General features: G+C 52.1%; 10 protein-coding genes across 10 annotated transcripts; 4 read left to right on the top strand and 6 right to left on the bottom strand.

Moving 5' to 3' along the window:
* Positions 1 to 40: 40 nt before the first annotated feature.
* On the bottom strand, positions 41 to 1,479 carry BD324DRAFT_651029 (hypothetical protein; the record flags this gene model as incomplete). Its single annotated transcript, XM_022018252.1, has 2 exons — positions 41 to 1,083; positions 1,131 to 1,479. The coding sequence occupies 2 exons, from the start codon at positions 1,477 to 1,479 to the stop codon at positions 41 to 43; spliced, it is 1,392 nt and encodes a 463-aa protein (XP_021871474.1).
* Positions 1,480 to 3,246: 1,767 nt separating this feature from the next.
* On the top strand, positions 3,247 to 6,074 carry BD324DRAFT_449992 (hypothetical protein). Its single transcript, XM_022012816.1, has 12 exons — positions 3,247 to 3,667; positions 3,732 to 3,910; positions 3,958 to 4,002; positions 4,056 to 4,138; positions 4,191 to 4,262; positions 4,318 to 4,401; positions 4,443 to 4,862; positions 4,926 to 5,166; positions 5,220 to 5,261; positions 5,316 to 5,576; positions 5,643 to 5,802; positions 5,860 to 6,074. Exons 1-12 carry the CDS (start codon positions 3,355 to 3,357, stop codon positions 5,931 to 5,933), a joined length of 1,974 nt encoding a protein of 657 aa, XP_021871473.1. The 5' UTR covers positions 3,247 to 3,354; the 3' UTR covers positions 5,934 to 6,074.
* An 80-nt stretch (positions 6,075 to 6,154) lies between these two features.
* BD324DRAFT_651027 (hypothetical protein) lies at positions 6,155 to 8,582 on the bottom strand (the record flags this gene model as incomplete). The annotated part of the gene is made up of 4 exons (XM_022018251.1): positions 6,155 to 6,529; positions 6,582 to 6,809; positions 6,859 to 8,308; positions 8,362 to 8,582. The coding sequence occupies 4 exons, from the start codon at positions 8,580 to 8,582 to the stop codon at positions 6,155 to 6,157; spliced, it is 2,274 nt and encodes a 757-aa protein (XP_021871472.1).
* A 397-nt stretch (positions 8,583 to 8,979) lies between these two features.
* On the bottom strand, positions 8,980 to 10,702 carry BD324DRAFT_626177 (hypothetical protein). Its single transcript, XM_022015875.1, has 4 exons — positions 9,881 to 10,702; positions 9,758 to 9,831; positions 9,579 to 9,706; positions 8,980 to 9,479 (listed from the first exon to the last, which is right to left on the bottom strand). Exons 1-4 carry the CDS (start codon positions 10,372 to 10,374, stop codon positions 9,066 to 9,068), a joined length of 1,110 nt encoding a protein of 369 aa, XP_021871471.1. The 5' UTR covers positions 10,375 to 10,702; the 3' UTR covers positions 8,980 to 9,065.
* A 166-nt stretch (positions 10,703 to 10,868) lies between these two features.
* Positions 10,869 to 12,342, top strand: BD324DRAFT_651025 (hypothetical protein; the record flags this gene model as incomplete). Its single annotated transcript, XM_022018250.1, has 5 exons — positions 10,869 to 11,102; positions 11,156 to 11,210; positions 11,265 to 11,393; positions 11,460 to 12,251; positions 12,299 to 12,342. The coding sequence occupies 5 exons, from the start codon at positions 10,869 to 10,871 to the stop codon at positions 12,340 to 12,342; spliced, it is 1,254 nt and encodes a 417-aa protein (XP_021871470.1).
* A 573-nt stretch (positions 12,343 to 12,915) lies between these two features.
* On the bottom strand, positions 12,916 to 13,449 carry BD324DRAFT_449755 (hypothetical protein). Its single transcript, XM_022012814.1, has 3 exons — positions 13,345 to 13,449; positions 13,292 to 13,301; positions 12,916 to 13,240 (listed from the first exon to the last, which is right to left on the bottom strand). Coding segments are annotated over exons 2-3 (267 nt in total). The 5' UTR covers positions 13,294 to 13,301; positions 13,345 to 13,449; the 3' UTR covers positions 12,916 to 12,975.
* Positions 13,450 to 14,270: 821 nt separating this feature from the next.
* Positions 14,271 to 15,553, top strand: BD324DRAFT_579732 (hypothetical protein; the record flags this gene model as incomplete). The annotated part of the gene is made up of 6 exons (XM_022013403.1): positions 14,271 to 14,440; positions 14,498 to 14,579; positions 14,653 to 14,913; positions 14,976 to 15,198; positions 15,257 to 15,312; positions 15,371 to 15,553. 6 exons carry the CDS (start codon positions 14,271 to 14,273, stop codon positions 15,551 to 15,553), a joined length of 975 nt encoding a protein of 324 aa, XP_021871468.1.
* Positions 15,554 to 16,188: 635 nt separating this feature from the next.
* Positions 16,189 to 17,356, top strand: BD324DRAFT_579611 (putative Carboxylesterase; the record flags this gene model as incomplete). The annotated part of the gene is made up of 6 exons (XM_022013394.1): positions 16,189 to 16,501; positions 16,576 to 16,688; positions 16,749 to 16,788; positions 16,841 to 16,913; positions 16,953 to 17,247; positions 17,300 to 17,356. The coding sequence occupies 6 exons, from the start codon at positions 16,189 to 16,191 to the stop codon at positions 17,354 to 17,356; spliced, it is 891 nt and encodes a 296-aa protein (XP_021871467.1).
* Positions 17,357 to 17,506: 150 nt separating this feature from the next.
* BD324DRAFT_651022 (hypothetical protein) lies at positions 17,507 to 19,133 on the bottom strand (the record flags this gene model as incomplete). The annotated part of the gene is made up of 3 exons (XM_022018249.1): positions 17,507 to 18,307; positions 18,359 to 18,435; positions 18,497 to 19,133. The coding sequence occupies 3 exons, from the start codon at positions 19,131 to 19,133 to the stop codon at positions 17,507 to 17,509; spliced, it is 1,515 nt and encodes a 504-aa protein (XP_021871466.1).
* A 601-nt stretch (positions 19,134 to 19,734) lies between these two features.
* BD324DRAFT_626162 (mitochondrial carrier domain-containing protein) lies at positions 19,735 to 21,563 on the bottom strand. The gene is made up of 13 exons (XM_022015874.1): positions 21,363 to 21,563; positions 21,269 to 21,310; positions 21,191 to 21,207; positions 21,029 to 21,132; positions 20,902 to 20,969; positions 20,827 to 20,838; positions 20,555 to 20,762; positions 20,398 to 20,500; positions 20,250 to 20,328; positions 20,152 to 20,197; positions 20,032 to 20,090; positions 19,902 to 19,976; positions 19,735 to 19,845 (listed from the first exon to the last, which is right to left on the bottom strand). Exons 1-13 carry the CDS (start codon positions 21,388 to 21,390, stop codon positions 19,811 to 19,813), a joined length of 876 nt encoding a protein of 291 aa, XP_021871465.1. The 5' UTR covers positions 21,391 to 21,563; the 3' UTR covers positions 19,735 to 19,810.
* Between the last annotated feature and the right edge of the window lie 29 nt (positions 21,564 to 21,592).

Below are 21,592 nucleotides of genomic sequence, written 5' to 3'. Positions count from 1 at the left end.
TGGGGCGAAAAGATATCGAAGTGAAAGTAGAGAAAGAAGCCTAATCCTCCGAGGACAACGCGACAAGCATAGCAGTCTCGGTCGATGTAAGAGCTCCTCGCGCTGCTATGGATCGTAGCAGACGAGTGAGGTCAGACACCTTCGACTCAAGAGTGTCAATCTTGGCCTTGCGTTCGTCTCGACTCTTCTTGGCGGCATCGGCAGCCTTGTCTCGCTGGTCGGCAATCTTGGCTCCCAGTTCGGCTGCCTGTGCCTTCTTGGACGGCTCCACATCCTTGAGCAGATCCTCAAATGACGGGTACTTGGCAATTTGATCGAGATCCATGCCTAGTATCTTCTGCGCAGAGCCATCACGGAGATACCGCTCAGGGACGACGGACCGAGGACGAGCAGTAGAGGGTTTGCCAGAGGACGTGAGCTTTGGTGAACCAGGCTCAGAGTCGGGACCAAGAGACATGGTGACAGTGCCGGGAGTGTCCAGCTTGCTGCTCTTTGACAGTCGCTGAACAGGGCGCTTGGGTAGAGAAGCGTCACTCGTCCGGGACTTTGGCGGGCGTCCACGTGGTCGCTTGGCGGGAGCCGTCGAGTCACAGTCAGAAGAATCATCACTAAGCTTGCGCTTGAGTGAATCGCCACTAGGTGTGACTTGAGCGTCGGTGACAGGGGTCGAGATGAGCGCAGAGGGCTCAACGGTAAAGGGAGCGGCACCGAAGAGAGACTCGTAGAATTGTTCTGGGCCAGGTTGAGGGACAGGAAGAGTGGAAGAGGATGGAGCAGGGACCGTGCTGTGAGCAAATAGACCTGTGAGACCCAGCTGCGTAGTAGCATCGGGGCCTAGACCAGTCAGATCGCCAAAGTTGGCAAACGCGGAGCCAAAGGTCGCAAGCATGGTCGGATCTTGAGCGAGGTTGCTGTCGGGAACCATGGCTTGTTGGTAAGAAGGAAGGTCAGAGTCGAGGGGAATAGCGGCGGCCTTGTCGAGTTCAAAGAACTCAAAGTCGTCGAATTGGTCTTGAGAAGGGTCGAGAGCAGCGGACTGCTCCGACTCGGTCGAGTGAGGGGTCGCTGTACCAGAAGAGCAATCTAGACGACGTCAGCTAGTGCAGAGTGATCAAAAAGATGCGACGCACCTTCTGGAGATGCAGCGCCTTGAGTGTCTGGCCAGGTGAACCCAGCCAGATCCGCCAGTGAAAACTCGCCAGTTTCAAAATCGAAAGCCATGTTGGGTATGGACTTTTCGGAAGTCGAGGTCGGTGAAATCGGAATGGCGGAAGCCTTGTCTTGAGGTGCTAGATCGGAAGCACTCGGTTGACGAACACTTGTCGTCTTTTCGGGCGAGAAGCTTGGTGTGCTACTCTGTCTTGTAGTCACTCGTCGTTTGGACGGTGGAGGCGGTAATGAAACCGGAAGTTTGGGACCTTGTAAACTAAGATTGGGGAAAATGCAAATGTCAGGGAATAATTCCGTGGGAAATGACATCAGACAACATACCTTGTAGTAATAGTAGTAGTTGATAGTTTGACGCCCGCGGGCAAGTCTTTATCGACTATGTGAGTGCTTGAGAGAGGGAACTTCGACAACACTGGGTGCTTGTCGATGGATCTGCTAGGCAGAGGGCGGGGAGGGAGCTTGAGAAGGTTGTTGCTTGTGATTCGAGGGCTGATTGCCTGGGAACTTGAGTAAGGGAAGCCATGCTGGCGGGTGTTTTCTGACGGAGTCCGGGGAGGAACCGTATTTGAGGTTGGAAGAACATGGTGACTGGAAGGGGGTTGGGTATGAACTCTCTCTTGGACAGAGCTTGGGGAATCTAGAAGCCGCAAGACATTTTGAACAGCGTTGGTATAATGTTCAAAAGTATATGGCGACACCTGATTGGTTTAAAGTAGTTGAGCCCGAGGCAGTAATGGATGACTGCTGTGTGTTATTCGCTTGGGAATCGACAGCAGTCGATATAATAGAAAGGCCGTGTAGAAAGCCTTGGATGTGGTTGGACGTGTTAACAGGGGGGGATGGTGGGAAAAGAAGAAGAAGAAGGGGGAGTCTGGTCTATCCGCGTTTTCTTTCCAACAAAAACGGGGGCCACACGAAAGATCCCGTCGGAGATATAGATTTGTGGCACTCGTGGTGGCGATCTACATAGGATATTGAACACTCAGTATCTCATGCATTTGGTGCTGGACGTAGAGTGTACCGTGACCGTGTTGAGTTGAACACCATCACACCGTCCCCCCCTCGTCACCTTGTTATCTTATCATTATTATTCAAAAATATTGACTCGAGTCACAAGGGTCCCCCTGCTGCCCCCTAGGAAAAAATGCTGCACCGGTGACTGAAGATGATGATGCCATACAGTGGAGGTGCAAATTTTGGTTCCGCTGTACATTTCACGAGTCAGTCTCTACATACCTTGAAAGCTATCTGGACGGATGCTGCCTTGAGTGCCTCGCTCCTCTGGGTGCTATACATTGTCAAGCAGGCCTCACCCTCCTCTGGGCCCTTGTATATGTCTTAAACGTGTACTGATATCTCGCAATGACACGTCAGCGGCACACTGATCTGCTCCCTCATGTCGCACGTTTGATATCACACCACGTTTACTGATTTTTCTATCTCTAGGCTTCAGCCGCTGCGTTTCATACAGTTTTGGCATGGCCCAAAATACAGCTGGCGCAAAGAGCCTCTGGGCAGTCGCCCCAAGCGTGAGAGGGGGCAGCGCGGGGCAATGATACACTCAAATGATGTTATGCTTATTGACATATTCTGAACTGATCAAGATTGTTCACTGACAAACGTTTGTGTCATTTAGCGGTATTGACTTGACCAACTTCTTCCGGCAACGCGTCTGGAGCTGTTTCGCTGAACAAGGAGCAGGATCATGGCGCTATATACAGATACAATCGATTTGAACCGAGTGGCAACCGACATCACTTGGACTATTGTGCTTCTTCGATCGTGCAGCTAGTGGCATTCACTTGCGCGTGCACCTCTGTCGAATACGCCCAGGCTATCTCGTCAACACATTCCTCACTCGTTAGAAGGTTAACACTCGGTGACCAACATCGGATCCAAGGTATCCGTTCGGCGCCGACGACAGCTACGTCCCCCGCATAAACGCTCAGCATACAAAGGATTTTCATTCCACAATCCCTCCTCTCGGGAACCAAGCGACGAATATCCGCTACACGTATCAGTCCGAGCGTAGAGGAGATCGTCGCCAAAGGAGGGCAGGATTTTGCCGGGCTTTAAGAGGCTAAGCCTGCTCTGGTAGTAGCGGCTTTCTACCACTGCTCGCCATTCGTCCATCCATACGAAAGCCGACCTACATCAAAACTCAGCGAATATCGGCCTTTCGACATGTCCATCCTTACGCCACCTAGCTCTTCACCCGAATGCGATCCTCTCCCTGCGACTCAGCATGTCCCTCACCTCGATCTTGATAATGTCAATAGCATCCTCGGAGCCGTTCCTTTTCCTCGCTCTCCCACTTCGATCACTTCTGCTCGTCAAGAATCGCTTCAGGAGAAGCAAGGTCTAGATCCTCTTGATGGACTCGAAGAACGAGCCATTCCGTGGCGAGGCGACCTGACACCCACAGAAAAGGTGCAGAGAAGAGAATGGCTTAGTGCTGGACGAGGCAGATCAGGGCTGAGAATAGTCATCGTGACGGGTGAGTCCACAACGCTCGACTCGCTTGTGGACGCACGGCATCTGACGGTATTGAAACCTCTCAGAAAACTTCTTACCAAAAGTCGACGGCGTCACTCGGACCCTCGCCAGACTGCTTGAGCACCTCGAACGCGAGGGGCATCAATGTATGCTTCTTGGTCCTGGAACAGGTATGGATTCGTACGCTGGCCATCCGCTCGTCGGAACAGCTGGAATCCCTCTGATTGTCTATCCCGGTCTCAAGGCGAGTCAAGCATTATCCCGCACAGCATCAGGCTAACGCTTCACCAGCTCAACTTCCTGCGACCGAGATTCTTGAACACTATCAAGGCCTTCGTAAGTGAAAAAATGGCACGACTAGGAACCAGGCTGATGACGATGCTGTTCAGCAACCTGATGTCGTCCATTTCGTCGATCCTATCTGGCTGGGCGCTCAGACATTGATGGCTATGGAGCTGGGGTGGGCAGGCAAGTGAGTAGAACTACTAGACCCGCCGACGACGGAATTGACCCACTTGCTTCAGAGAATGGGTCAGCGAAGAAGGTCCCGCGTTAGGTGCGGGTATCTCTGGTGGTATCGTCGCCAGCTACCACACGTGAGCACCTGGCAAATCGATTGAGGAACCACAGGCATGTTGACTTTGTTCTCAGGAACCTTGCCACCTACGCTACACTGTTTGGCATGCCTCGTCTGGAACCCGTCATTTGGCGGTTTCAACGGTGGCTGTACTCCAAGTGAGTCGAGAAGCATCGTCGCCCTGCCCATCACTGATCAGCAATCCCAGGACGCGACTGACGCTCTGTCCATCTCCATCCACTACTGCTATGCTTCACTCTCAATCCTTTGATCAAGCCCGGCTATGGCCAAGAGGAGTCGATCTCGCTCAATTCTCACCATGTAATCGATCCAGAGCCCTTCGAGCAAGTTGGGGAGTGTCGGATCCGCCTCGCGCGACCTTTGCCCTACCGAAGTCACAGCTGGCAGAAATGGACAACGTGGCGGCGGCAGCGACCTTCGGTGTCCATCATCAAGGTCGTAAAGTCAGTTTACCCCTTACTCCACCCGAAAGTCCAGCTGTGATCCCGGCGGACTTAGACGTCCTGCCGAAAGATTCAGTGTTCAAACCTGAAGAGCTGGGTTCTCCAGATCCTAAGTCTCTAAAATCTCGAGTCGTCCTACTCTATGTGGGCAGAGTGTGAGTTTGCAAGATCAATTGTGACACAAAGCCCGATTGCTAATCCACCATTCCTATCCTCAGATCATGGGAGAAAAACCTCAATCTCCTGCTTTCCGCTTGCGCTCACCTGCCATCTCTTCTGCCGCCTGGCGCTCTCTTGCCGAAACTCGTCTTTGTCGGCGATGGACCGGCCAGAGCGGACATCCAGGCCTTGTGCCAGAAAGAAGGATACGATGCGTCGTTCATGGGCTTCAGAGCCGGCAAAGAACTGGCTGAATGCTACGCTAGTGCAGATGTTTTCGCCTTCCCGAGCTTCACAGAGGTCAGTCGTAGGGCGGCGGCATCAGCCAGCGTATACTGACATAGCTCGTTTAGACTTTCGGTCAAGTGGTTTTGGAGTCCATGGCTTCTGGCTTGGTAAGTGGCTCATAGTCCCATCTGACTCGATCCTAACACACATCCTCTCTCTAGCCCGTCATTGGCCTAGACGCAGAAGGTACAAGGGATCTCGTATCTCACAATTCGACCGGTCTTCTCTTACGTCTTCCACCTGGCGCCTCAAATTGGCCCGAGGCTCTGAAATCAACTCAGAGCTCTAGTTTTGGAGCGTCCGCACGATCATATGCTGATCTCCTCGCGGAGATCGTCAAGGATCACGCGAAGAGGGTAGAAATGGGTGAAAGAGCAAGCACGAAGGGGATCGAAGGGTACACCTGGTGGGATGCCATGGAGGTGAGTCAAGACCCCGGGCCATTACACCACAGGATTCTGTTCTGGACTCTGATACTCTTTCCACAGAAATGCGTGGACGGATATCGAGAATCGCTACGCATGTCACTCTCTCGACCTGAGGTGCTGGAGTCTCCCGCTTCGCCAAAGATATCTCGGGTCAACCGCGTAGTGTCCATGCGTCTGGCGCACAAGGACGCCAAGAACATCGAAGGCGCTTTACATCTGAGTGAGTGTCGCATGCCTGCCGCCGTCGATGAGAACGCCCGCTCACAACCAACTATAGAGAATCTCCTCAAGATCGTCATGGTCCTCTGCCTCTTCTATGCCGTCTACGCCCAGAGCCACAGCAGGAATTAGATCGACTGAGTATATCACCTTAGAGTGCGCAGATGGTACACGGATAGTCTGCGTTATCTTGTATCACCACAATTGTCAAATCTTGTTAGATCCCATGCCTCTATCCACAGCGGATATACAATGTTATGCTTTGTGCTCTCACGGTAGCACGGTATGCCAGCCTGGGCAGATTTTTGCCACCTATCACAGAGCTGCAGATATACACGCTTTACTATACAAGGCTAGCTGTACGCAGGGGGTCCGCCGGCGTGAGGCGTACTCCCAAAATATCCAGGAGGTGCATCACCGTCCCCAGGCGTGGGATGCGCCCCCGTAGCAGGTACAGCGACGGTGGTAGGTCCAGTCACCGTAGGAATGACGACTGATTGAGATACTCTACGTTGTCTCTCTACAGCGGCTTCGCTCGCGTCAAAACTTGGCGGATGGTCGCCTGGAGAAGCGGTCTGAAGTCCACGGCGCTGCTGATGATCGGGATGATGTGTAGATACGGGAGAACGTTGAGAAGATGTGAAGCCTTGTGTCCGGGCATGCCGGCCACCAGAGAAGTCTGGGAGCGCAGGGAGAGACGGCTCATCGATGCCTGGCGGGAGATCGTCCTGAAATAATCAGCGTCAAGATGAATCGTCGTGTAGCAATTTGATGACTTACTTGTAGATCAACGACTCGTGTGCCCTCTCCCAGTCCCAAGGACTCGATTAAGTCTCGACCAGTCTGATCATCCCCATGTCTAGCTGCATCCAGACCTAATCTCCCAATCATACCTCCAATGACATTGACATCTTCGTCCCCATCTTGCGGCGGGTCCATACTGCCACCAACGCCAAAGCTCGCTGACACTGAAGGGGGAGCAACGGAGAACGTCTCATACCCATCATACTAGATCGACGTCAGCACGGTAAAGTGACGCGTGAGCTACGTTGCCCACCTCGACCCATGTACCCAGCTCTCCACCCAGACTGCCTCGTCGACCGACGGTGTTGGTGCGATCGATCATCTCCGCATCATCAAAGTTGACCGGGACAAGCCGACGACTAGGTACAGTCTGAGCAGGGAAAGGCGCTTCTCCAGCTCTCATCTGAGCTTCGCTCTCCAAGAAGGACGGTAAACCTGCTCTATCTGTATCCGGAACTTCCTCCTGCCTTGAACTGCTACCCGAGGCATCCATAGAATCTCTGGGGGTCAATGACGACTGCCCAGAGCCTTCGAACGGAGGTGGAAGATCATGACCTTGACCTCCGCTCGTCTCAAGCCTATATGTACCTGATGATCCGACCATGTCAAGGCCCTTGAGCCGATACGCCTCTCGAGCCAGCTGTTCGTCCGACATGGACTGATCCAGCGCAGTCGAGCCGGCATCCTCACCCAGCGAGGGCATTTCTCCTCTTTCAATGACCACAGCGGAGGGCTCCCTCCATATCCGACGACGTATCTCGATATCTCTCTCCAGGACCCAATCTCCGCCATCATTCGACGAGGAGCTTTCGCCGATCGCTCCGAAGCCTATGCAGACACGGAGAAAAAAGGTGACTGTATGATAGGGAGTAGACTGCGTGATTTCGCCCCATGTCTGATCAGCCGCAATGGCGACGTGATAAGTCGGGACGGTGAACAAGAGTCGTAAAGGGGGATGTGAAGAGCTACTCCCAGGGTATCGAACAGATTTACCGGACGCATAGATGAGGGATAAATGTCGAGGTGATGTCGATGAAGACGAAGCAGGTTGTGTCGACGACGAGCCAGCTTCGGAGGATGAGGAGGGAAGTTTGACACTTCTGAACAGCTCCATTCGCACTCGACGCAGGGGTCGCAAGGTCTGAGCTGCGGTTGGCCGTGTCGAAGGCCCAGCTCCCGTATTCATTGACGCCTTTTCGTCCTTTAGGGGATTGATCTCTACGCCTAGCCGGAGAAGGTTACCCAATCTCGGTCTAGCCGTATCAAGGAGCATCCTGACTCTTACATTTCCCTTCTCGAGTGTTTGTTCGACTTCTCTTGGGCGCTCGTCCGGACTATCGGGCAATGATCCTGAGGCTTCGTGATCAAAGGCAGTGACCGGTCCCAGATCTGGCGGTGTCCCCTCCACTGCGATCACTTCTTGGACTTCGTTCCCAGTAGCTAATGTCAGAGTGACAAGTAGCTCGTACTTGACTTGACCGCGGTTCGTGGATGCCAAATTGAGGGTTCCAGGTAAAGGAGAGGTTGTGAGTAAAGGGATAGAGAAACGGTTGATAGTCGAGAACGGGATGGAAGTAGCAGCAGGTGTCGACGTCGATTCAGCCATCGAGCTTTGCGGTGGGTAAAGCACCTGAACAGGGCAAGTCTGAATGATCACAGTCGGTTGATCAGGGAATGAATCGCTGAGCGTCAATTTGACGGACCTAGAGAGGATTGGTCAGCGACAGATACGGGCTCAGTTAGCTTTCGGGCCTACAGTTGTTTGACGGTATTGGAGCTACGGTCCTCGCCTAAACCCTTGACGAACACTTCACCTTGGACTGTCCTGCCCCAGAAAAAGCTCGCTGCGTCCGGTAAAGGAGCGACCAGGATTTGAGGTTGACTAGGGGCGTAAGTTGGAGGCGGGACCTGCTCAGAGGAAGCAGGGGCAGTCGCATCCTCAGCGGATCCCTCGGGAGGTACTTGAGTTTCCACCATCTCGGTTTCAGATTTACAGAAGGATCAAGTCCTAAGTTTGCAGGGAGCAGTCCAGTATCTATCTTAGCTACAATTGTCGATACGGTTGCCGAGGCGACGCAGCCTTTGGAGCTCGCTCGTCAAAGGACGGGGATGGCCGGATAGCCACAGACTTGAAGGAATGGCGAGGAGCCTTGGAGGTTCAGGCGAGGATTATTGACCCATGCTTGCACGTCAGCACCTTGACTACCTAACTTCGCGAAATGACCCTCGGTGATATTTGCAGTAGTATCATGGCAAAGACATGATCCTTAATTCCGGGTATTTATAAAATAGGGGTCTTGGGCGGCAGGCACTTGCTGAATCTAAGGGAAAGCCTGGCTGCTTCACGGCCGCCGACAGACAGACGGACGACGGGCATGAGCTATCATCAAATACATGTACAAATACTTTACAGGATGCTCGTCACAACCATTACTAGAATAGCACCGACTCTAGAGCGCTTCAATGGATTCTCTTCAATCTCTCCGTGTTCTTCATGACGGCGAATTCGAGACTGTCCGTCTTATCCGTAACGCCCGTCAGACGAGCATTCTGACCAGTCACTTCATCACCCATGGCCGTGGCGAGACTCTTGAGTCGCTTCGAGATCTCATACGTCTCGTCCAGATTTTCATCGAGCTCATCTTCAAGCTCGTCGTCGGAAGCAGTGGCATCGAACTGGTATCGCGCACGAGCTTCCTTCTTTGCCTTTTGCTCGCCTGGGAGAGGTTGACGACCGCCGTTGGGCAGGGGATTGGCAGCTTCACCAAGACGTCTACGGGTATCAGAGATGTCGTTCAGAGCTTTGGCACGGTCTACACGCTCCATGGCGTGACGATTGTTGATCTTCTCTTCTTGGGCGGCTCGTTTGGCGTCCTGCGAATACACAGAAGGGCGTAGGCGGGAGAAAATGAAGGTGGGAGTAGGGGAAGTTCGAGTATAAGCAAGTATTCCACTCGAATGACAAGGGCTTACCTTGTTCCATACAATGACAGGCCGGAAGATGCTCCGATTAAGCTGTCTCAGCTCCTCGGCCTTGTCTTCCGCACGTTGATTGTTGGCTTTTGCCACATCGAGGTATCGCTCAGTGTTGGCAATGCGCTCTGACAAGAGAACTCAACGACGGACCGTTCGTTAAAAGAAGCATGGCTTACCAGACTGGTCTGCTAGTCTAGCAATGGTACCTCGAGCAGTCTCTTCCGCTTCTCTAGCCAGACGTACGGCGTTCCTATCAAGTCGTCAGATTGATGTTGAGACACGCCATCCAGCTGACCCACCTCGTACTTGCCAATGACTCTTGTTTGACACCCCTCATCTCCTGCTTGATTCCTTCGACCTCTTCATCCTCGTCAAAGTCTGCTTCTTCTTCACGTCCTTCGTAACCATACTCTCGCCTTCTTTGGGTCTGTTGCTGAGGCGCATATCCCGCAAACAGTTCATTCCTAGTCGCTTCATCCACTGGAGCTGCTTGTCTAGCGTAAGGGTTTCCACTCGCTCCCCATCCGTCGTTCGATCGAGCGTTTGAATTGGCTTTCATCTGAGCGTAGGGATCCACATGTCCGCCACCGCCGGCACCGGCATTGGCGTAGGGATCGTTACCGCCACCACCCCGTCGAGCCCCAGCCCCTGCACCGGCCATGTTCCCGCCACGATTCGCATAAGGATCTCCTCCCGCTCCATTCGCGGGTCCGCCTCTCGACGCATACATGTCGTCTGGCTCCGATCCAACGGGAGGGATCATAGGCCCTTTGTTGCGCTTGAAGAATGACATGTTGGGAGCTCGATGACCAGACGAAATTCACTGAGATGCAGAAGATATGACTCGAAGATGCAGAGGTGTCCTGTCTTTTCGATCTAGAGAAGAGGAAAGCGTTGTGTAATGCTTAACGACTAGAAAGGAAACCAGCGGTAGGCGGCTTGATCCTGTTGTGATGGGTCGGGGATTGTGTGGTTCTAAAGCTGACGAGCCACAAGCGCTGTGTTGCAGTACTTTGTGGTTGATATTACTGGATACAAGCGGCCTGCAGTTGCCAGATAACGATGACGAGCCGATGTATACACTGGTACTTTGTCGGGTTGGAGCAGTAACAAGGTTCGGTATGGGAGCCCTGACGCATCCCCCGGTCGGGATAACACACAGCAGCTCCGGGCACATATACATACACCCTCCGTGGGAAAATTGAAACACGTGGCTACAGGCATGGGTTATGACTTTTTGTGAACGGCCATCTTATACAGTGTAGAATGTCGCATATGATGTCCGACATGCTCCCATACGAAGGGACACCGCCTCCAGATGAGCATCCTACTCTTGGAGTCGAGACAAGCGAGGCTCAATCAACAGACCCTCTGGATAGACCGCTGGACGACTACCGAGCTGAAGTTCCAGATCATGTAAAGTCTCTGATGGGTCGAATGAGTCGAGGAAAAGTGTATCTGCTGGAAGAGACTCCGGCCATCATTCACGTAGATGGAGAGGAGAGAGTGAGGCGCGATCCTGTGAGCCGAGTTTCGATCGCTTTCAGAGGAGAAGGAGCTCACTTGGACAATAGCGGATCGCCGAACTTGCAGCTCAGCTCGATACGCATGACCCTACTGCCTGGCTTGGTGAGTTGGGAACGTGAAGCGTTCTCTGTCAGCTCGGACTGAGCATCTACTCAGCTGCTGTGTCGGAAAGTGTTCGGTCCCCTATTCGCCCAAATGCCCTATTCATCCGCTCCGATGTGATCAAGCATTTATCTACCTCAAAAGTGTTTTCTTGGACCACAAGTCTCGGCGCAGGCGTCATGGGTGGGTTCGCGTGCTTCAGAGAGATCCCATTTGTTACATCATTTGGCTGAAATGGTATCCTTGCAGGGATCGAGTGGCTAAATGATACCACTCTTATCCTCCTATTCCCCACCCCGGCCGCCGCATTGCTCGCTCTGACGCTCTTGTCAAAAGCCGGGTTCGATCCTACAGAAGGAGATGATCCGCTCCTCGAACGATCAGCTCATACTGTCCCTATTCATCTTCTACCTCAAGCTGAACTCGATCCAACAGACTCCAAAGCCGGCACAGAGCTTCTCGCTTCATCTCAACCTGAAGATTCGTCGGCCCCTCGACGAAGAGGAAGAGGCACTTTTGCCAGCTCGCAATCTGGTTCTGATCGACCTTTATTAGCTTCGGATGAGATGGCCAACGAATGGAACTTGGCACCTGGAGTCGATGCGAATGCTCGAATTACTGTGAGATTCGCAGTGGAATCCGATTCAGAGCTGCGTAGAGAAGCGAAAATGTCTGAATGGTATCAACGCCATGGGCGAAGAGCTGGGAAAGAGACGGCGACGGGTGCAAGGAGATCGATGGGGAGAGAAGACGATGCTCAGCTTACGTGGCAAGGGAGAGATTCTGGCGAAGGTCGTGAATTCGCCAAGCGGATCAGTAGGGAGAGGAGAGATCCATATTCTCGTCCTTCGGGAAATGACAGAGCCAGAGGTAGGGGCAGAAGAACAGCGGAGGATCTCGATAAAGAACTGGAGGGATTTGCAAGGCGGCGGAATGGACAGGATGGAGACGAGACGATGGATCTCGATGCGGATTTGAATGGCTCAGGGGACGGACGAAGGCAGAGAAGGGATAGAAGAGGAAAAGAAGATCTGGATAGTGGTGAGTGATCTTCCACGTATCAGGACGATCCACTGAGACCTCGCAAGAATTGGACAGCATGTTCGCAGCCCGCAATCCGGCACCAGCCTGACCCAATCTTCCATACATCTGTCAATGGCAAACTCGGCGTGACTTTTTCTTGGCTTGCATCTCTTGTCGGCATCGCTCATGCATAAGCTCTGCATATCACTTTTTGCTGGCTTCGTTCTTGATCTTGAGCTCGACCATCCACAGAATTATGTCTTTTCTGTCTAGATGGTAATTCAAAAGGGGAACAAATCTCACGGCAAGACTGAGGCAATATCCATAGCCTCGATCTGATTCATGCGGCTCGATCTTCATGTCACCCTATCTGCCCAACGCCAAGGCTGTTCATCTTCCGAAAGGACGAAGCGAAGTGGGGAGAATGTACGAAATACGGTACAATACATCAAGGTCCACTGCGGCATGCTCCCTTTGCTCCACAAGGAGGCTGACATCTACCAGCTACTAGGACATGGCACACAAATGGGTTCATCTCATATACCGTTAGCCATTTTATTACTTTAGACTCCGCAGGAACATTACAATAGACTCACTCACACACTGATCAGCGTCCACGCTAGCCGAATTATGATATGATCCAAAGGAAAAGAAGCGAGACTGTGTGTACTGTGTGTTGCTTGGCCTCTGGTTGCGTACGGTCAGAAGGCATGAACCTCATACGTTGACCTTCTCTGTGGATCTATCGTCTGAGCATAGATGGGTTGATTCCAGCAGAATGTGCCACAGACCTCGGATTCGAAACGCTAAGGGGGTGGCCAGCACCAAAAAAAGGGGGTGTCTGACCATGGAAAGCTATTTGTCCTTCGTCACATTGGCCATAACCAATGAGAGTGGAGATCGTATATCTCACTCCTATCTCACCTTTCTCACATGGTGTACAAGTGAGAATCACGCCCCCACACCCGCCAAAAAGAAACAAGTGATAGCTCATGTGTTTTCTCCTCCTACACAGAACACGTACTCATTCAATAGACAATGTTGGTTATTAGGCTTACATTTCGGAACCTACTCAAGATATGAATCTCCTATCCTTTGAGAGACTGCTCACCTCCGTCGGGACCTGAATACACCCAATCCCACCTTTACAGATCAAGGGCTGATGAGGGTCCAGAATACAGTCCCACCTGGGGGGCGATGTAACCCATCTCTCTCTGCCCGTCTCTTACGACGGAGGATCGTCACAGAAAACAACAGTTGACAACCTGGGCGAGACATTTCTGACTACTTTCTGACTTGTCAACTGACCAGTGTACAGTGACAATCTTTTCACCTTGACAGTTGGCACATTGCAGTGCCAAGGGGCGTCTGGAGACACGCGACACTTTCATTTAGCTTATGAAATGGAAGCGAGAGACTGATGTTCCCCAACAAAGGCAGGGGGGGGGGGGGGGGGGGAAGAAGGGTCTAGGGGCGGGAAATGTGGTTCATCCACACTTGAACTCCATCTCCCCCCCTTTTGTACACAAATGAGACCCTGATCGGAGCATGAGAAGAGAGAGAGAGACACACAAACAGATAGTGGGTAGTCTGGAAGCGAAGATGATACTATCTCAAGGGAAGTGGGTGGGAGGAGGGCAACGGCAGGGGGAGACAAAAGTGGCGACAGATTGGGGTTGAACAGGGAGAAAGTTATAAAGAAGCCATTCGAGGCCTCTCAGCTTCTCATCTCTCTTCTCAAAACCCCTTCATCCAACCTCTCACTTCACTTCTCCTCTGCTACTCATCAGTTGTCACTTGTCATTGTTGTCACATCACTCAAGACTCTGTGAGCCTCACCCATCTCTACCCATTTGATCAAACCTCATTCCGTGAGTCATACCGGGCATATGATACGCGTGTAGACCTGATCGCTGATGGTGATCGCGTCCGTCCGTCCGTCCTTCCGTCCTTCTTCCTCCCCCCTTTTCCCCCACATCACATACACATCCTCTGTTCCTATCTATACATATTCTCGCTTCTCGCCCCATATAGACCATGGGATACTCTGGTCCAGTTCAGGTTCCGCCTCCTGATGGCGAATCGGCCATGTGGCAGTATGGCTACGTGCCATCTCTCGCCCTGGGAATCGTCGGGGTCATTGTTTGGCTCGCTTTGGCTGGTCCTCATCTCTTCTACCTCTTCACCCGAAGAGGGACGAGATCTGTGTGAGTGCGCTCCTGAGCTCGCTTTTGGTGTTGCTTCTCGCTCATTCTACATCAAAGCCACGGACTATTCTTCTTCGCTTCCATCATCGAAGCTCTCGGGTTCGGTGCAAGACTCTACTCCCATGGTCACCCTTTTAGCGTGAGTTCTCATCCAACCCTCTCTCTCGCGCAAGCTCGTCGTGCAGATTCCCCCGCCTGACCCGTATGTTCAGGGCATGTCCGCACTCATCGGATTCTATCTCATCCAAATTGGGACCATTCTCATGACGGCTGCTCTCTACAAATCAATTCAACGGGTCATCAAGTACACTCCGGATGGTCGACGATTGTCGCCTATGCGACCTAGGTCCTTGCTCACTCTCTTTGTCATCCTCGACGTCGTCTTTGAGATCATGCAAGTGGGTGGACAATGGCTGGTCATCGGTGCCAAGAGCGCCGACTACACTGGCGATGATCCCATGTTCGCTCTGGGCGTGAGTATATCTGGAACGAACGACCTGTACCCAAACATCTCGCTGACACATATTGATCTCAGACCTCTGGCCTTATTTTCCTCGCTGGCAATACTCTCCAAGCCATCACCATCATCATCGTTTCCATCTTCACTTGGGTCATCCTTCGTCGTTCTAACCGAATGCTCGAGACTGCCGACCCCTCCGTTCAATACCCTCTGCTTAAGGGGCTCTTGCTTCAAGTTTTGATCTCGTTCGGGCTCTTCTTCATTCGACTCGTTGTCAGAATCGCCGAAGGCGCTCAGGGTAAGTACAGAGATAGCTGCAAAGATCCCCCCACTCCACTGACAGCATTGAATCCTAGGTCTGTACGAGTACGCTGCACTCCACGAATGGGTCTTTGGAGTCTTTGAATTTGTCGTAAGTCCTGCCTGACTCTGCCAATCCTCAATGGCATGCCTAATCGTGCCTTCTGCAGCCACTCGTTCTTCTCGTCGGTCTGTGGGCCGGACGACCCCTGTACAAATTCATCTTCCCCTTCGGACATCGACACGGACAAGGCGCTCATACTCGAAACGATATTGCCGCAGCGGCCGAAGCTGGAGGAATCCTCCCTGCCTCCTCATCCTCTTCGGACGACGTTGCTCGAACAAAGGCTTGAGGCGGTCTCATGCCATAGTTGTTCACACGATCGACGCACCATTCCTACACCGCGTCACGCCACGCTACGCTCCGCACGCCACGTACCCTCTTAACGACATTGTTCATACAAGTTTTCAAAAGTGCTACATAAACCTCCTGCCACGTTGTCTATACGCACGCTCTCTCCTACTCGCGCCTTTGCCTGACAAGTACCTCACCATCTTGAATCTTTCTTGTTACTGCTCCGGTAATGGCTGTCACCAATCTACATCCTCTTTCCTCCTTTTTCTTCTCTAATTTGGGGATTTCAATCTTCCACCTCCTCTGTAATGTTTTCCAAAGCTTTATCTCGCTTCCTTGTCTAGGATCAGAATAGCAGAGTATATACGCTTGACGATCTGCATGCAACTTATGATTTTTGACTGTAACCATGGAGATTAGACTGCTCGAGCAGGATGCTCATGCTTGCAGAAAGAGACGAAAAGATGTACTAGAGCCACACGCGCCCACCCTTTCCGACCTCCACTTTGTCCGTCCGAGATGACCTCATCTCAAAGAAAAATAGAAACCCACAACTTGACTTTGAACTCCAACGGTCTCTCTCACGAAGCATCTTACGGGTATCCATACACTCGTATACTCCTACAGCTCACCATGACCAAGCTCGAGCAAGTGTCCAGTAACAGAGTATCCACAGGAACTCTGACGAAATACGCCTTTGAGTCTACGTCCTTGGGAGGTCTCAAAACGAATGTCAACGTTTTCGTACCATTTACGAACAAACCTGCTTCCCCCGTTCCCGTCCTATTCTACCTTGCCGGTCTGACCTGTAATGAAGATACTGGAGCGCAAAAGGGCGGACTATTCAACAAGGCTGGAGAGGAAGGTTTGGCACTGGTCTTACCTGATACTAGTCCGAGAGGTGCTGGGATCGAGGGAGAAGATGATGATTGGGACTTTGGAACGGGTGAGTCAACGGAGCGGAGCGGAGAGGGACAGAATCTATTGCTTTAGAACCACATCGCTGAAGCGATGGCTCAGGAGCTGGATTTTATCTCAATGCCACGGCGGACAAGTGGAAGAAGCATTACAACATGTACGACCTTGTCGTTGAAGAGATACCAAAGGTTCTCAAGGAAGCAGACTTGGGACTGGTGAGGGAGTGACCAAATGCTCAATCTTGAACCGTTTTCTGACCCTCGATACCTTTTTAGGACTTTGACAAAGTCTCCATCATGGGTCATTCCATGGGAGGTGAGCCCAGCTGGTGTCTTTCCAAGCCGTGATTCTGATCTCTGAATTGAAGGTCATGGCGCTCTGACATTGTACCTGAAGAATCTAGACAAGTACACATCCGCCTCTGCGTTTGCTCCAGCCTGGTGAGTGATCTTCATACGGAAGCTGCTTACCCCTCTTAGTAATCCATCTCGAACTCCATGGGGGACCAAAGCATTCCAAAACTACCTCTTGACACGTACTCGATCCAGTCCTCCATCCGAGTGGACACCATACGACGCGTCCCATCTTCTCAGCTCGATCGATGCGCCCAAAGGCTCTCTTAGGATGTTGGTAGATACGGGCTCAGCGGATGATTTCCTAAAGAAGGGTCAATTGGAACCTGATGCTCTGAAAGAAGCCGCGAAAGCGTCCGGCAGAGGAGAAGATGAAGTTCAGATCAGACTCCAAGATGGATACGATCACTCGTATTACTTTGTGAGTGCGCTACGCAACGATCTGTACGATTAAGCTAATACCGCGAGTGCAGATCTCGACGTTCAGTCCAGAGCACATTGCGTTCCATGCGAAACACCTCAAGGCTTAATGTCGAAGAAGAAGAAAGCTCAGGGATACATTTGGTTGTCGCCTAGAATATACTATGTTGCGAATATGAAGCCAAGCTGTACAATATAGCCATGAAGAGACTATAACAACCAGGAGATTAAAAAGATGATGACAACGATTGCAACATCCGCTACACTACTGCAACGGCCACTGGTCTACCTCTTACCCTTCCTCTAGCCCCACCATTTCCTCGATGACTAGTCCCTCGAATGGGACCTCGACCTCCTGAGCTGACATTCTGCAGCGGAGGTTTGACTTGGTCGTCCGCTTGTTCGGACGGGGAAGTAGGATTCGACGACGAAGCCGTGGTCGGTGACGATCCTCCGTCCGAGCTGCTGGTTGTTCCTTGACCATGCTGCTCAGGATCACTTCCTTCTAAGCGCAATTCCTCTAGTAAGAGCTCTACAGCCTCGCCAAGATCACCCTTGACTCTGGCGAGGATTCCTGATGCACGATCCTCGGAGACGCCGTGCCCTGCTGGTAGCGACGCAAGGACTTGAGAGACCACAGACGAGCCACCAGAGGCGATGCTACTTGAACCTTGAGATGGTCCCTCGACGACTTCTCCTCGCTGACGACGAGCAGCTTCCGATTGATCCTTTTCATGAGGGATAGCCAGCCGATCTTCGATTTCGGCCGGACCAGAATCGCCATCACCTTTCCGACGGATACTTTGGAAATGTTCAGCTTGAGAGAAAAGGGCTAGCCAGAGCATCGATCGACCAGGGCGAATAGAAGGAATGTACTCTGCCAATGTTTTGGCATAGGATGGGGTGGAAGGAGGTGGAAGAGCTGGCGTCATGAGAAGATTGGTGGTGCTGGATCTGGTACGTGGCCGAGGAATGGTAAAGTAATCCTCTTCCATAGATTGGTCAGGTCGAGGCGTTTGATGAGATTCGGTCTCAGTTTGCCAGGGAATGGTGAAGGAGGTCTGTGGGTTATTCCGATCAGCAGGGGAGCTCTCGTGGATGAGCAGACTCACCGTCGACATGACCACACGGATGTTGCGTCTAAATACTCTAGCCGCAGCTTGAATCTCTATATGACTGCCGAATTGAGCTGCAAGACATGATCAGACGACTGTCGCTCGAATACTGGCCCTGTGTCCCTCCCCACTTACAGAGCTGCCTCATCCTCTCCACGTATCCTTGATAATCCTCTCCTTCCTTCAAGAACGGCCAGACGAACGCTTCCATTCCATCCTTGTTCGTCTCAAGATAGTCACAGACCAGCTTTCTAACTTCTCCATGGCGTCTAGCGACTCCCCAAAGTTGATCTGCCAGCGCTCGAAAGAGACAATTTCCGTCCCCTTGAACATCCCTCAACCCTAGGCCTAATCGACTTATCTCGCCTTTGACAGCGGCATCTTCCAATGCTATGGCTTCTAAATCCGTCATGGGAGATGAGGAACCTCTCGCTCGGGCTTGAGCTCGAGTCACTCGTTTACGACCATTCGTTCCGCCACCGCCTTTAGACGTTTTGGTGCCAGCTGAACGTCGAGACGAAGATGACGCAGTACCGGATCCAAGTGCGGGTGTCGGATCGCCCGACGGCGTGAGCTGAAGATGCTGCTTTGGTCGAGCGTTTCTCTTCGCATGGTGGGTATTCCGCTTATGGTTTCCTCCGCCGATCAATGGGCCAATATATGGATGGTGATATGAGTGATAGTCCGAGACAATGAGCGGTCGTGTGCTTGGTTGTGATCGCCGCAGTCTCGATGGCCCCGCTTCCGCTTCCGGGGGACTTTGAATGTCCATGCTATGTCTATGAGCGTCCGATCCAAGAAGCTCCTCCTTTGATAAACAGGTGGATGAGAACGATGCCAGACCCGACCCGATTGATATTGCAGAGGCCCTGCGGCAGTGATAGATGACGTTGAAGGTGGTGGTTATAATAAAACGGGTGTCGTGAAAATTGAAAATAATGATAATCAACCCCGGCGATACAATATGGGGCACTGCTCTGAAAGGCGGGGTCGCAGGGTCCTTCAGAAAGAGGTGGCGGCGCCAGATAGCTCAGGAGCTGCACCTTGTAGGGGAATGGTATCCCAAGACAGCTCTCAAATGTGCCAGGAGTGTTGTGGTCCGAAACGTCGATGGCCGAAGCTAAGGAGCAATACGTGGTTGTCAAGGGCTCCGGCTAGCCGCGGGCGTGGTCCGAATCCACCCGCAGATATGATTCAGAGCTCTGTGAACGACATATGTTCGATAACAGGCGATCGCACCAGAGTGCGGCTCCGCATTTCTTCATTGCAGGAAGGAGGACCGCTTCAAGGCGGACCCGCAGCGAGCAACATGAATCTCTCGAGAGGCGGAAAGGTGTGGATTCTCAGCCCATACCTCTCTGCCTGTTCAAAGCGAATCATTCCTGTTCCATTACCCAAATGATGCATGCGAGAGACGATCCGACTGGAGTATCCGACTTTCTAGACAGATCATATGTATGGAGGTCCGAGCTGCTTTCGGAAGACTAGAGCGACATCTGGATCAGCCTCGTGCCATATGTCATTGTCTTGTCGCACTTACCCGCCGACAATGCTTCCACCACCAACAGCAGGACACCACCTCCCGGTGCCAAACGCAAGACCTTGGGAGCGAATCCTAGATGTAGCAGTCAGTCCTGTACATGCGAGAACTTTGCGAAATCCTGACGCACCCTTGTACAGGGCACCGAATCCTTCGGCCTTTGCGACTTGATACAGGCCAGGATATGACCTGGAAGCAGCGTAAATGAGCAAGATTGTTCCAGCGACAATACCAAGACGCAGCAACTCACCAAGGTCCAGTACCTGACAGTTGAACTCGGGATTTGATCACATCGACTAAGAAATTAAGTGAGTCTAGTCTCCGGGTGTCATCTGTAGTCCTACGCACACGGCGTGTTCAATGTCGTCCCGATAAATCCTCCGATCGTTCCAGAGATAAAGTTGTTCATGACTTCAGCTTGCTTGCTCTAAGTTGTCGTCGTCGTCGCCGTCAGCCAAACACGCCATCCGAACCTTTGTACCATGAGTGGACTCACCTCTGGCTTTGGTAACATTCCCTTGACGCCGAAAATTGTTCCAAAGTATCCTGCGTTCCACCACGTATGTCTCCAGAACGTAGCCTCCATTCCTTGGTAAAGACTATCTCATGCGCATCAGTATCAAATGTCATACCACTCAGATGCGCCTGCCCACCCTAGCGGTCCATGCGTCTTGAAGGAGTGCTGGATGACCTCCATAGGACCTTTGAAAGTCGATTTCTTGTCTTGTAATCGGATTTTGACGAGCTCGAAAGGCGTAACGACAAACGATTCAGTAGCTCCAGCTGCAAAACCCGTGACGATGGCCAAAGATTGAGTCATCTTGGTCTGACCATTGTTCGTGAACACGCCTCCCCAGTAACCTATGGAGTAGATAAAGGTCGGTCAATGGAACGGTGCCGCAGCAAGTCTAAAGCAGGAACGAACCGTTGGCGCCGACTGGATCGTTACCTCGTCAGCGACAACATCAAGAGGAGATTGGTCTGCTTGGTGCAGACTCACACTTGACAGCTCTCTTTGGAGCCTCCAACATCAACGGTGGGATGATTCCTCTATACAGCCGTCCGGGTCTGTGCGCGCGGTTGGTCAAATGGTGCGAAGATGGTGAGAGGCATCGAGTTGAGCTCACCCTTCGAGCTTGATAATGTTCCGGAATGTCTCCATCATACCAGCTCCCTTGGCGCTGGTATCCAGCTGTTGTCTAGTTTTGACCACATCAAGAGGGTACAACAACTGTTACGCGAGCAGAACCCATAAGCGAGGTAGAGCAGTGCAAGTTCGATGGACTCACTAGCAGCTCCGTACATCCTTGCAGAGACAGATCGGATCAGCTTGCCTAACAGATGTCAGGCCGTCCGCTCCCGCTCACCTGCGATTGCACCCGCTGTAAAGGTGTAGACGAATGGAAGGGCTGTGTTATTATTGATGAGCGCCATGATTGCGAGGAGATCAGAACGACCTACGGACTTGCTTCTTGACACCGTCGGACATTTTCAGACAGCTCTTCTCAGTGATTCAGACAATTCCGGCCTATCTACCGGCAGAGGTTGTCTACACTCGACCTTTGTATAGAATGAGCAACAAATGATCTGCCTAGCCTCCCCCTTCACCATTCGCGCGTACGCTTCTTCCTCGAAACTGTTTTCGGTTCCGGAAGAATCAAGAGCCGACCGGAGATTGAAACCAGCATTTA

Source organism: Kockovaella imperatae (genome assembly GCF_002102565.1).
Source record: "Kockovaella imperatae strain NRRL Y-17943 chromosome Unknown BD324scaffold_6, whole genome shotgun sequence".
NCBI lineage: Eukaryota > Fungi > Basidiomycota > Tremellomycetes > Tremellales > Cuniculitremaceae > Kockovaella > Kockovaella imperatae.
The sequence above is the reverse complement of the archived record's forward strand: the minus strand, read 5'-3'. Positions and strand labels throughout refer to the sequence as shown.